General features: G+C 48.0%; 1 protein-coding gene across 1 annotated transcript in view; it reads left to right on the top strand.

Annotated features, from left to right (window-relative positions):
- Positions 1-14,008, top strand: part of PLCD4 (phospholipase C delta 4) — a 33,474-nt gene that overhangs the window by 10,180 nt on the left and 9,286 nt on the right. The window contains 8 exon segments of the mRNA XM_089916373.1: positions 2,147-2,202; positions 2,340-2,498; positions 5,053-5,188; positions 5,768-5,999; positions 9,534-9,735; positions 10,691-10,835; positions 11,468-11,620; positions 13,317-13,490. Coding sequence (XP_089772499.1) covers positions 2,147-2,202; positions 2,340-2,498; positions 5,053-5,188; positions 5,768-5,999; positions 9,534-9,735; positions 10,691-10,835; positions 11,468-11,620; positions 13,317-13,490 — 1,257 coding nt within the window.

Raw genomic sequence — 14,008 nt, 5'->3', positions numbered from 1 at the left:
GTTTAAAATAGTGATTCAGGAGTGGGAGCAGGATTGGAAGAGCATGCCGAGCTCTGGGATTGGAAGAGTTTGACAAGAGAGGTTAAAATAATTTTCTAAGGCTGGTTTGAGAGGAGGTAGGGGTGTCCCAGCAAAATAGGGGTGTCCCAGCACTTGGGCTCTGTTCTCAGGCTTCCCATGTTTCAGGACATCATGGTGAGGCTCCCAGACACAGGCATAAGGGAAGGTAATTCTGTCTTCTTCCAGGGCCAAGGCCCACCCATCCCAGAAGTTTAGAAGAGAGATGACGCAGGATGTTGGCAAGGAGGATTAGGCTTCAGCCCGGGTTACCTCAACCTCCCTTAGAGTCTGAGGACCTAAGACATTTAAGAAAGACCTGTTACTTTTCAGTCTTCATACAGCTTTTGTAAACCTCAGATTCCAAACTGTGCATCCCCACCCAGCAAAGCAGAGATGCTTTTCTGTCTTCTTTTCTTCCTTCTTCAATCAGAGGTTTCTTCTGGTCTCACCCAAGCTTACACATTTGGCATCAGCAAAACCTTTCCCTGACAGTTGGAACTGTCTCAGGGTTCTTGCTCTCCTGAGAGCTGCCTTGAGTTATTACTTCTGCTTAGGCTCAAACTGATTCCCTGCACATTCCTACTCCTTTGGAAAGCCTTCTCTAGGCCCTGCAGTCAGGAAAGCTGTATTCTCAGTGATCTCCACATTATTCCTGAAGACTTAGTCACCCTGGGTGACTTTATAGTCTCTTCCTACCTAAGGGAGATAGGGCACTAATATGCTGTGTGACCTCAGACAAGTCACATCATATTTCTGGACTTCTGCTTTTTCATTTGTAAAACGTAGGGAGTTGAACTGCATGATGTTTCAGTGGAGTACTAACTGAATGATTGGTTTAAGGATTCTTTCAGTTTTTTAGATGTTCACCACTGTCAAAATGTTAAACTTGTTAATTAAAAACCACAACATTTTTATTCAAGTGTAGATCCTTTGCTTATACAAGAGCATAGAGCTTTATGTTTCATGGGCTTGGCCAGTTTCAGCATGATTTGGTTAAGAGTTGAGTATATTTCTTCTTGAGGCAGAGCTAGAATCAAAGTGGCCACAAATCAAATCTTCTAGTTCTTTTCAAGGCAAGTTTGTTGTTAGCTATTAGGACAACCTAACCAGTCCTAAATTAGACAGCACATATTTAAAGGTAGGAACTCTTTTTTAGTAGGTAGAGAAAACTTGAAAATGCAGTTCTGAGACTATGTAACTTATCTGGTGCATTAAAACTGTGAGAATTACTTTTATGAAAAGGAGTATAAAATATACTTTATCATGTGAAGGTAGAAGTGGCTTATTTAAGTAGGTGCAGCACCAAGCGTTGTAGAAGAGACAAAAGAAATACTCTGGGGCTTCCCTGGTGGCGCAGTGGTTGAGAGTCCGCCTGCCGATGCGGGGGACACGGGTTCGTGCCCCGGTCCGGGAAGATCCCACATGCCGCGGAGCGGCTGGGCCCGTGAGCCATGGCCGCTGAGCCTGCGCGTCCGGAGCCTGTGCTCCGCAACGGGAGAGGCCACAACAGTGAGAGGCCCGCGTACCGCAAAAAAAAAAAAGAAATACTCTGGCTTAGCCCTTCTGGAGCTGGATGACCTACTTGGGAGCATGGGGAGGGCTTCCGGAGGAGGGAGCTGGGACGATTCCACTTGGAGAAGGGAAGGCTAGGATGCAGAGAGAGTCTAGTTTCTGAAAGGGGACAGGCAGCAAGTTGGTGATTCCTAATAATGGGGAACTGAGACGTGTGGTCAGCATTACCTCGTGGATAGCAGGATATTGGGAAGGAAGGGGTATTTGGCAGAAAGCCCTGGTGTGGCCCTGTCGGGGATGGCTGCGGGAAACAGCATAGGCTCTGGAATCAGATATATTTGGGTTTAAATTCCGAGTCCCTGTGTGACTGAGGCAAGTTTCTTAGCCTCTCTAAGCCTCAGAATCACCAAACTCAAATCAGAAGTAAAAAGAGCTACAAACTATGTAGATGAAGTAGCTGACATACAGTGTGCAATCAAGAAACACTAGCTTCCTTCTCCTCCTCCGCTGATCTGTTATTCTAAGACCCCGAGATTAACCTAAAGCCTCTTGCTGCTGCTCCTTGCTCCTTTAGGTGACTCTGGCATCAGCTGGTGAAGCAGTGGGTGATGGCATCCCTGCTGCAAGGCCGTGAGTACCCCTGCAGGAGAAGAGGGCTTGGGGAGACAGCCCAGGGACAGGGAGGAGGCTGGACCCCTGTTCAAGAGCTCCTCCTGGGCCCTCCACCCTCCCCGCCGGCTACCCAGTCCCTGCTTCTCCTGGCTCAGGGCTGCCTGTTAATCAAGACCTGCTGCTGATGCAGAAAGGCACGCTGATGCGCAAGGTGAGGTCCAAAAGCTGGAAGAAGCTAAGATACTTCAGACTTCAGGACGATGGCATGACAGTCTGGCATGCCCGGCAGGCCGGAGGCAGGGCCAAGCCCAGCTGTGAGTGATGTGGATAGCTAGGGGCGGGCACATGGGTGGATAGAACCCTGAGGACCCAGCAGCCTGAGAGCAGGGGGAGGGACCAGTGTCCTATGACGTGCCCTTGTGCTGTCCCTTTTGTGTCTGTGTCTGAGCCTGTAAAATGGAAATTATAACAGTACTTGCCTCTTAAGTGTGTTATGAGGATCAAATTGGTTATCGCATGCAAAGACCTTCGAAGAGTCCTGGCACATAATAAAGCTCAGTAAATCATAGATTATATATTATTATACTGTTATTATTATTATTATTATTAGAGCTTGATCTCAGGCATCAGAATGTTTGGATTAAAGCCCTGGCTCTCCCAATTTCTAGCTGACTGGCTTTGGACAAGTTACTTAACTTAAACTAATATCAGTTTCCTCATCTATGAAATGGGGATTAAACAGTACCTGTCCAGTATGTTACAGAGGCTTAAGAAGTTAACGTATAAATCACCTAGCATGAGGTCTGAAAGCAGGATGCATTTACTAAATGTTAGTCATTATAATGAATACTCCTAGATATCATAAATGTGTCATAATAACGTGCATCCTATTGGCCAAACACTTTATGATCCCTCTAAAAATTTGATCACAGGACACATCTAAGAGAATCTACTTTAGAGACATAACCAAAGCTCACGATCCACACCAGCTCCAGCTGAAGAAGTGGGGGGAAGGATTTCTCTGGCTCCCTCCCAGACATCTGGAAAGAGGAAGCCCTCAAACCTGGAATGGGAGAATTGAATTTGGGCACATCATGCTTTGGTGTAACTGCTTCTACCCTGCAAGTGTGTTTCCACTTGTCAGCCCCGCCAGTCCTCCTGTGATCACCATGTAAACTGGCCATGGAGGGGACCATCCCTTATTTAAGATGAGGGCACTGAGGGGTTATGTCATTTTGGCCTATGTCACGCGGCCGGCTGGTGGCTGGAAGCCAGGTCTTGCCACTCCCAGAACAGGCCCCTTGCCATGCTGCCTATGAAAACAGCAATGACTTGTGGCATCCTGAATTCCAAGGGTCTGCATCTCCCTGTACTAAGGCTTTGGGGGTTCCAACCTGTGGAGGCTGGGGTCCCTCCTCCTGTGGCTTCAGAGAAAAGAGGGGAGTACTGGTTCTTGACCCTCAGCTGCTGCAATTTGGCGGACCCTCTTCCTCAGTGCCCGCACTTGCCTCTTCTCCGGCAGTCTCAATATCCGACGTGGACACAGTGCGTGAGGGCCACGAGTCTGAGTTGCTGCGAAACCTGGCAGAGGAGTTCCCCCTGGAGCAGGGCTTCACCATCGTCTTCCATGGCCGCCGCTCCAACTTGGACCTGGTGGCCAACAGTGTTGAGGAGGCCCAGATCTGGATGCAGGGGCTCCAGCTGTTGGTGGACTTTGTCACCAGCATGGACCAACAGGAGCGGCTGGACCAGTATCAGCAGGATGGAGTCAGAGTGGGCTCCACGGGTCACTGAAGGAGCCAGATGCTGCAGGGCTAGGGACCGGTGGGAGGGGGCACGGGGCTAGGTAAGCCCGAGGGTCCAGATGGGGTGGGTAAGGACTGCTCAGCCGAAGTGAGGCTGAGATACTGAGGGAGGAATGGAGGCTTGCGATGGCACAGGCATAGCCAGGCAGAGTTTGGGCAGGAATCAGGGCCCCCAGGATTGGGGGAAGGGACAGTGAGAGGCAAAGGACCAAACTAGGTGCTGATCCTGAGAGCTGAACAGAAGATCCCAGTGACATTAACTACAATAGGGATGGGAAGCAACTCCTTAGAGGGCTTAGTGGGGTCAACTCACTTCAACTTTCCTAGATTGTATTCACCTTCTATGCCAGTTCATTCATTCATTCACCATCTATTAAGCAGAATGTATGAGGCACTATGCCAGGCTTTAGGAATACAAAGATTAATGAGAATCAGATACTGTTTTTGTCGGTAAAGAAAATAGAATTGTATAAATAATTTAAGTACCTTAGCAGTGTTATGGTACTCTAGATGATATGTGGGTGTCCAAAGGAAGGAGAAATATTTATTTCTAGCTGAGATGGTTCTGAGAAAGCTTCAGGGAGGAAGTAGCATTTGAGCTGAGCCTTGAAAATGAATAGAATTTGAACATGAAGAGAGGAGGAGGGAAAGGTACTCCTGCCTGAGGGAACAGCATGAGTAAAGGCCCAGAGGTGGGAAACTGAAGAGCAGGAGAGAGAGTGGGACATCAGCGAGCAGGGGAGTTGCTGAGTCTGGCTGAGGTACAGGGAGGTCAGTGATGTGTTGAGAAGATGAGGTTGGGGCCAGATCATGGGGGTGAAGGAGATCTTAACTTCTATGTTAAGGAATTTGGGCTTCTTTCAGCAGGCAACAGGGAGGTCCCCGCAGGCACCTGAGCCATGCAGGGACAAGGTAGATCGGTGCTCTGGGGAGATTATTCCAGAAACTAATGTGGAAAATGAATTGGCATTGGGGAGAGACTGGCGACAAAGACAGGGGCGCAGATGTCAATGGATGAGCGTGCACACACAAACACACACTCAGTGCTTTTGCCTTGACTCAGACCTGGATGGCTGAGTGATTGGTTCCAGCACGGAGACAAAAACCAGGATGGTCGGATGAGTTTCGGAGAAGTCCAGCGGTTACTGCACCTGATGAACGTGGAAATGGACCAAGACCATGCCTTCCAGCTTTTCCAGGTGAGTCTTCTGGGGAAGGAATAGCAGAAGCCAGCCAAGGCCACATTCTCACTTGGCCGAAGTCCTCTGACCCTCTCAATGAACACTCATCTGGTTGAATCTCTCCTATGCACCCTAGCACTATGCCAGGCTCAATGGGAAGTGTGGGCAGGACATGGTTCTTAACCTTCAGTCTTGTTGGAAAGATGACTCATAAACTTATGAAAGGTAAATAACAACATGTTATTACATCAGACCTCAGGGATCTCTCTGCTCTTGGCCAGAATTTCACAAGTGCCTAGTACAGTGGAAAACTCCAGCTGGTAGGTGAGTAAATAGGAGGAGGGATCTTCTGATCTTTTAGGGACATGTTGGGGTATTTAACTCTTTCTGGTTGAAAATTATCTCCAGTAGCAAATGGTATGGCTGAAATTTTGCTTTTTACTTACTGAAGTGGCTTCTTCTATGAACACTGAATGTCAGGAATTCTGTGGAAGCACGTTTGGCTCCACCAGTAATATTGCCCTTACAGGGCAAGTCAAAGCAAAAAATCTGCTGTTAATAGGGTCTGTCCACTCTCCTCTAAACCCTCTTTTGCAGAGAGCAGATGCATCCCAGTCTGGGACTCTGGAGGGAGAAGAATTTGTAGAGTTTTATAAGTCATTGACTCAGCGTCCTGAGGTGCAGGAACTGTTTGAAAAGTTTTCATCTGATGGGCAGAAGCTGACACTGCTGGAATTTGTGGATTTTCTCCAAGAGGAGCAGAAAGAAGGAGAACGGGCTTCTGACCTTGCTCTAGAACTCATCGACTGCTATGAGCCTTCAGATAGCGGTAAGAGGACAAGGGTGGAGAGGCACCAGACGTGGGGGCCGGATGGGGGACTGTGGCTAGAAAGGTGCAGAGACAAGCAGCCTTCTGCTTAACTAAGGGAAGGCTGAGTCCACCCCTGTCCAGGCCCCCTGCCCAATCAGCTTCATCTCATTCAACCACTCTTTCGGAAGGAGAGAGCCATTTCCTGCCCACATAAGACAGGAGTCTCCTCTGTAGTGCTGGATTTCTCAGGAGGAACATTCCATAAGTCCCCTTTCCTCCACCATGCTCATGTTTCTCATCCTTCACTTTCAGGAAGTTCTTCCTGATATCAACATTTGTCCTCAGTGGAAACGGAAAATCCTTGGTCCTCTTGCTATTTTTTAAAAAAATAATTTATTTATTTATTGGCTGCGTTGGGTCCTCGTTGCTGTGCACGGACTTTCTCTAGTTGTGGTGAGTAGGGGCTACTCTTTGTTGTGGTGCGCAGGCTTCTCATTGCGGTGGCTTCTCTTGCTGCGGAGCACAGGCTCTAGGCGCGCGGGCTTCAGTAGTTGTAGCACGCAGGCTCAGTAGTTGTGGCTCGTCGGCTGTAGAGCACAGGCTCAGTAGTTGTGGCGTGCGCACAGGCTTAGTTGCTCCGCGGCATGTGGGATCTTCCTGGACCAGGGCTCGAACCCATGTCCCCTGCATTGGCAGGCGGATTCTTAACCACTGCACCGTCAGGGTAGCCCGGTCCTCTTGCTTTTGGCCTCTTCTCTAGTGCATGTGATTCCATTTCCTCCAGCTCCCTTCATGGTTCCTGTTGGCTGTCTCTTTAAATGCTGGCTCTCTATCCTTTCCTGGGCTTTCTCCAAATTCTCCAAGTGGTTCTTGAGTCCTGAGCCCCTGAGCAGGGAAACTAGTCAGTCCCTGGCTGAGGGGGATGATGAGGTGGCCAATCATTTAGCTCTTTACAAGCACAGCTAAAATATGCCCTGTCTGCCCTCAAACCTTTCTCTTTGCCCCTTTACTAGACACCTTCCTACCCTCCGTTCCCTGCAGAAAGTGAAGAATTTACATTACTAATATTAAGTGACTTACAAGGCATTTTACATCTCTTACTTCTTTTAGTCCTCACTATATCCTTGTAAATCAAACCCAATAATCTTTTTTGGGCCTTTGCTAAGTATCCCATAATGTGCTAATATCTCTACATGTTTTTCCCTTCAAATCCTTCCAACAACCTGAGGAAGTGGGATCTATTATTGTCAGTTGTACAAAAGAGGAAAACTGAGGTTAAGAAAAGTTAAATGACTTGCTCAGAGTCAACAGCTAATGAAAGGAGGAACTGGGATTCAAACCCAGGTCATCTGACTCTTACCTGGTGCCTCTCTTGAGAACAAGGATTAGAGATGGGAGGAATGTGAGCTGGACAGGTGACCCAGGTTTCCTAGGTCTCAACTCCCACTCCCTTTCATTCATTCATTCATTCCCTCACTACTTCAGCAAATGCTCACTGAGTACTTGTAACGTGCCAGGACCTATGGTAGGCACCAGAGATACAGTAGTAGGTCAGACAAGTACAGTGCCCTCATGAAACGCAGAGTCAAACAGAAAGCGTTGGAATCGCTGATTCCAGATTCATGTGGGTGCTCAGAGAAGGAAGGGGCTGTAAAGCAATCATTTCAGGAAACTAAATCGAAGAGGAAGTTGGTGGGTTAAGAAGTAGGATCCTCTATTTTCGGTTCAGGATCCGGTATACATCATTACATTTATTCTACCTCCCACCACTTTTGGTGTTCCTTCCCCTTGCACTTGACTATCAGGTACTACACTCTGGCTGCAGAGTGTGGTATCAGTCAGGAGACGGGGGCTCAAGTCCCCACTATGCTTCTTAGTAACTGAGTAACTCTGGGCAAGAGTCACTTAACCTATTGGAGACTCAGTTTTCTCATTTGTAAAATAATTGGTGATCAAATGAAATAATGTACATGGGGACTTCCCTGGTGGTGTAGTGGCTGGGAATCCGCCTGCCAATGCGGGGGACGGGGGTTCGACCCCTGGTCTGGGAGGATCCCACATGCCGCAGAGCAGCTAGGCCAGTGCGGCACTACTGAGCCTGCGCTCTAGAGCCCGTGCTCTGTAGCAAGAGAGGCTACCGCAATGAGAGGCCTGCACACCGCAGCGAGGAGTGGCCCCAGCTCGCCGCAACTGGAGAAAGCCCACGCGCAGCAACAAAGACCCAACGCGGCCAAAAATAAATAAATTTATTTAAAAAAAATAATGTACTGAAAACTACCTAGTAACTATGGACTTACCCTAGCGATTTGAGTTATTACAGTCAAGAATGAAACTTTGTGCCCAACTTCTTGTCGTTTTCCACCATCCTCAGGCCTTGTCAAACCTGGAGTGAGGAAGCTGGGCATGAGAGTCAAGCTGTTCTGTCTCCCCTGCAACAATGTTACCCTCAGTGAGACTGTACAATCCAGTGGTATAGAGCGTGGCTCTGACATCTGGCTGCCTGGGTTCAAATCCCAGCTCCTTCACTTATTAGTTATTAGTTATGTGACCCTGGGATAAGTTACCTAACCTCTCAGGGCAAATCATGTTACATCCACCTGCTCGTGTTGGTGAGAGCATTAAGAGAGATGCTGCATGTAACGTCCTTGGCACAGAGCAAGTGCTCAAGAACTGTTAGCCATCATTGTTGTTATTATATGAAGCCCATGCTGAGGGGGTGAGGGCTCTGGAAGGAGCAACAGGGCCCTGCCCTCAGAGTGTAGTCCAAGGGGATGTTGGACAAACACTCCTCAAAGCACCATATGGGAACTGACGATAGGAAGAAACCCTCAGGCCATACTTGGCAGCAGCTACACAGCCCAGGGAATAAAACACAGGTATCTTGGTCTTGTCACTAACAAGTCTTTGACTTTGATCCTCTCTGAGCCTCAGTTTCCCCATCTATGAAATTAGCCCTTTGGACTGAATACTTTGCAGTCCATTATGGTAACCATGAGCTCCATGTGACTATTTAATTTGCAGTTGGCCCTCTGTATCCACAGATTCCACATTCGTGGATACGGAGGGTCGACTGCACCATGCCATTTTATGTAAGGCACTTGAGCATCCACGGATTTTGGTATCTGCTGTGGGGAAGGGGGAGGTCTTGAAGCCAATCCCCTGTGAATACTGAGGGATGACTGTAACTAAAATCAAAATTTTAACTCAGTTCCTCAGTCGCACAGCTACATTTCAAATACTCAGTAGCTTTATGTGTTTAGAGGCTATCATATCGGGCCGTGCAGAATGGAACATTTCCGTCATTGTAGAAAGTTCTGTTGGACAGCACTGGACTAGAATGATCTTAATGATTCCCCTTGTAGATTTAATGTTCTCTGAGGGTGGGGGTGATTGAAATGACAGACACTGGATGGGGCAAGTTTGGGATCTGGAGGCTGGGAGTGGACACCATTGGAAAGGCCAGGCCCTGGAGAGGGCTGGGGTGGAGAACCGCCTGTAGGTGTGCTGGGTGCTGTCACCAGAACTTCTCACTCTAGCTACTCCACACCCTAGGCAAACTGCGGCATGTGCTGAGCATGGATGGCTTCCTCAGCTACCTCTACTCAAAGGACGGAGACATCTTCAATCCGACCTGCCTCCCCATCTACCAGGATATGACTCAGCCCCTGAACCAGTACTACATCAGCAGTTCCCACAACACCTACCTAGTGGGAGACCAGCTTTGTGGCCAGAGCAGCGTGGAGGGATACATACGGTGCAGTGGGGCCGAGGGGTGAAAGGGTCCAGCTCATGAGAAAGGAACATCTGTGGGAAGTTGGGGGTTGCTGTCAGGCGATAACAGGGATTGAAAAGTTGTTGTGGGGGGCTTTGGGGCTGAGTATCCCTGGATACCTGAGAGACATGGAGGAGCTACTGAAGACTGGCGGGAGAGTGGTATGGAAACCCTGTGGGTAAATGGAGCTTCTCTCTCTCTCATAGGCTATGAAACTCTCTTGGAACTCAGAGGTCCTGACAGATTTATTGTGAACAAATAAATAAACTAAATGTTAAATGGGAGGCAGTAGAGAAGAGGAGTTAAAAACATAGGTTCTGGAGTCAGACGATTTGAGATCAAATACTAGCTCCCTCACTTGGGACTATAGGGCTAAATATTTAACCTCTCTATGCCTCAGTTTCCGTATCTGAGAAACAGAGATGATTACAATGCCTATTCTGTCTGGGTTGTTGTGAAGATGAAATGAGGTAATCCATGTGTCAATAGCTAATAAATGGTATCTGCTTTTAATCGTGGATTAGAGTAAATAGTCAAGATATCCTTGTAGTGCCAGCAACTGAACTAGTAGCTTCAAGGGATACATGATGAATGGAACTTCCCCAGGAAGTCTAGTAGAGAAAATAACTGTAAATTTACTGAGAGTTTGAATAACTCGGGTGTTGTATAACGATTTACAAGCAGAACACCCCAAGGCAGGATGTGATGGCTCGCTAAGGGAGGATTGTGAGTTGGGCTGGGTGGGGGTGGGTGGAGATCAGTGTGAGCTGCAGCCCTGTCCCAGTAGACAGAGAAGGGTCCGTGGAGATGTAACTTGGTGGAGTCTTGATGGGTAAGTGCCGGTAAGCACTGTTCTCTTCAGGGTGGGGAGAGAGGGTCCCTAGGTGGAAGATCAGACCTTGACCCCTCCTGTCCCTGGGGGGTGGGGTTCTTGCAGGGCCCTGAAGCGAGGATGCCGCTGCGTGGAGGTGGATATATGGGATGGACCTAGCGGGGAACCTATTGTTTACCACGGACACACACTGACCTCTCGCATCCCGTTCAAAGATGTTGTGGCCGCCATTGGACAGTATGCCTTCCAGGTAGGAGCCTCAGGATTGAAATACTGATGAGGCAAGAGGATCTGAAGGAAAAGGCTCTGGGTCTGGGGAGGGTGGAGGGATGCAGGGGAGGTTACGTCAAATGGCATATGTGTAAAAGAGATTTTAACTGTGAAGCATCAGGCAAATATTAAGGGATTATTATGAATAAGTGTTAGATGTGTTACTAGTAGTCATAGAGCTAATTGCTAGAGATTAGTAATTATTACCTCTAACAACTTCTGTCACCCATCTGGGAGAGGGTGGATGAGGAAACAGAGAAAGTGGTGGGTAGAGCTGGGAGACAATAGCAATCTGGAGATGAAAGCCTGAGAGTGTAACATGAACAAATAACTGGGGGAATGGCCTGGCTTTCCCACTCTGAGCCTGAAAACGCAAAGGTCCCAGAGGGACCTGGATCAGACCTGGCACAGATCTGAGATTTGGGGTCCCAAGAGTGACTTTTAGATGTGGGGTGCCCAGACCCAGGAAGATCTCCTTGAGGCCTGGCATGGGGTTGGAGGACCTTGGCAATCAGGGTACTCAGTTGAGTTAGTAACTAGGGGGGCCTGGAGAAGCAAGGAGGTTATAGGCCTCAGAACTCTGGCTCCAGCGTGCCCTCCCCTCCCCATCAGACATCAGACTATCCAGTCATCTTGTCCCTGGAGAACCACTGCAGCTGGGAACAGCAGGAGATCATAGCACGCCATCTGACAGAGATCCTGGGAAATCAGCTACTGAGCACCACCTTGGATGGGCAGCTTCCCACTCAGCTGCCCTCCCCTGAGGTAGGACCATGCTCCCCCAGCCCAGGCTCTGCCATGACTTCCCTATTGCCCCACCTTGGCTCCTTCTTCCATGCCCATCTTGTTCCCTTCTTCTCATCCTCAGATGGACCATCTTACTCTTTAATATCCCTGGAGAGAACTTCAATTTTTTAAAAATCTGATTCAGGGAATTCCCTGGTGGCCTAGTGGTTAGGATTCCGGGCTTTCACTGCCGTGGCCCGGGTTTAGTCCCTGGATGGGGAACTGAGATCCTACAAGCCGTGTGGTGCAACCAAAAAAAAAAAAAAAAAATCTAATTTAACATAGAATTCTAGGTAAAGTTCTCTAAATTTAAAGACATTTATTTACTTTATTTTTTAATGGAAAATCTTTTTTTCTTGATAGTTCATAATTATAGCCTAGCCCCCCCACCATAATCTCAGCCTCTCCCATAACAGCTGCCAAAAGATTTTCTAAATGCTTATATAGACATATATGTGTATATATGGTCACATTTTTAAAAACGTGAATGGGATCATCCTTTCCACCCCTTTTATATCTCACATATAATATCAATATATATCATGAATGTCTTTTCATATATATGTATTTTCTTTTTTTTTTTTTTTTTTTTTGCCGTACGCGGGCCTCTCACTGTTGTGGCCTCTCCCGTTGCGGAGCACAGGCTCTGGACGTGCAGGCTCAGCAGCCATGGTTCACGGGCCCAGCAGCTCTACGGCATGTGGGATCTTCCCGGACCGGGGCACGAACACGTGTCCCCTGCATCGGCAGGCGGACTCTCAACCACTGTGCCACCAGCGAAGCCCAGGGTTTATAATTTTTATTGATATATAACAAATTTTTAAATGTTAAAGATAATGTTTTGGAAAATTTTTGTTTTTGCAGTCTATTTTCCTTTTTTTTTTTTTTGGCCGCGCTGCACGGCTTGCAGGATCTTAGTTCCCAGACCAGGGAATGAACCCCGGCCACGGCAGTGAAAGTGCGGAGTCTTAACCAATGGAGTGCCAGGGAACTGCCCTTGCAGTCTACTTTTTCTTTTTGTCATTATAACATCTTCAGAGATTTTTAATCTTTATGTAGTCAAATCTGCCAATTATTTTTATGTCTTGTGAGTTTTCATCGCATGTTTTTATTTATTTATTTATTTATTTGCGGGGGGTACGCGGGCCTCTCACTGTTGTGGCCTCTCCCGTTGCGGAGCACAGGCTCCGGACACGCAGGCTCAGCAGCCACAGCTCACGGGCCCAGCCACTCCGCGGCATGTGGGATCTTCCCGGACCGGGGCACGAACCCGTGTCCCCTGCATCGGCAGGCGGACTCTCAACCACTGCGCCACCAAGGAAGCCCCATCTCATGTTTTTAAAGGCTTTACCACCTTAAGGTTATTCAAAAAGATTCTGTATTTTCTTCTAATACTCTTATGTTCTTTATATTTACATGTAAATCTTTAATCTGTGAGGAATCTTCATGTGTCAAATGTGAGGTAGGGGTCTGCATGTATTTTTTTCCTTATGGATAGAGATGTTACAGGTTCGCTTAATAGGAAATCCCTGTTGTATGTATCAATAAGCCTTCCTGTGGGAACTTCTGACCACTCACTCACTTCCTGTGCCTTTGAGAGCAGCGGGACCTGCATGATCCCCAGGAGGGTTCCAGACGAGATAGGTAGACAGGCCCCCTCATTTTTGTCCCCTAGGAGCTTCGGAGGAAGATCCTTGTGAAGGGAAAGAAGTTAAAAACGCTTGAGGAGGATCTTGAGGAAGAGGAGGAGGAGCCAGAGTCTGAACTGGAGGAGGCTGAGCTGCAGCTGGAGGCCCAGATGGAGTCTGAGCCCCAGGAGTTGAGCCCTCGCAGTAAGGACAAAAAGAAGGTAGGCCAGGAGAGTGGTCTTTCTGCTCTGGCATTTGATCAGGTGGTACCACTAGCTGAGAGCCCGCATGTGAAGAGACTGGAGCCAGGCAGGGTGGAGGGCCAAGGAGCAAAATGCTCCTTGCCTCCAATGAAAGAGGCATAAGAATGCATACATAGCATCACTATATAGATTGCCATATATAGGTACATTGCAGTGGCTTTCCAACTTCTTTGGGCTGTGAAATCTTTTTTTTTTTAATGAAATCTTATATGGAAGCTCAGTGTACAAAATAGATAAATGCAGAGCCCTCCTGGTTGAAGCACCCCTGTGGCTCTCTCCTGGGTCTCCCAGGTGACTTCTGAGACATCTTTGTACTACTTCCCAGTCTCCTTGAAGGCTAGTTCGAAAACCACTGATGGGTACACGCGTGCATGCGTGCGTGTGTGTGTTATATTGGGTAAGTAGGGCTTACTAGAGTGACTGCTGTGACCTCAACTAAAGTGGGCTTAGTTAGAGAAAGCTTCTTGGAAAAGGTG

Source organism: Delphinapterus leucas, chromosome 8, assembly GCF_059928025.1.
Source record: "Delphinapterus leucas isolate spDelLeu-1000000601 "Yukka" chromosome 8, BTC_Dleu_Yukka2, whole genome shotgun sequence".
NCBI classification, from domain to species: Eukaryota; Metazoa; Chordata; class Mammalia; order Artiodactyla; family Monodontidae; genus Delphinapterus; species Delphinapterus leucas.
The sequence above is the reverse complement of the archived record's forward strand: the minus strand, read 5'-3'. Positions and strand labels throughout refer to the sequence as shown.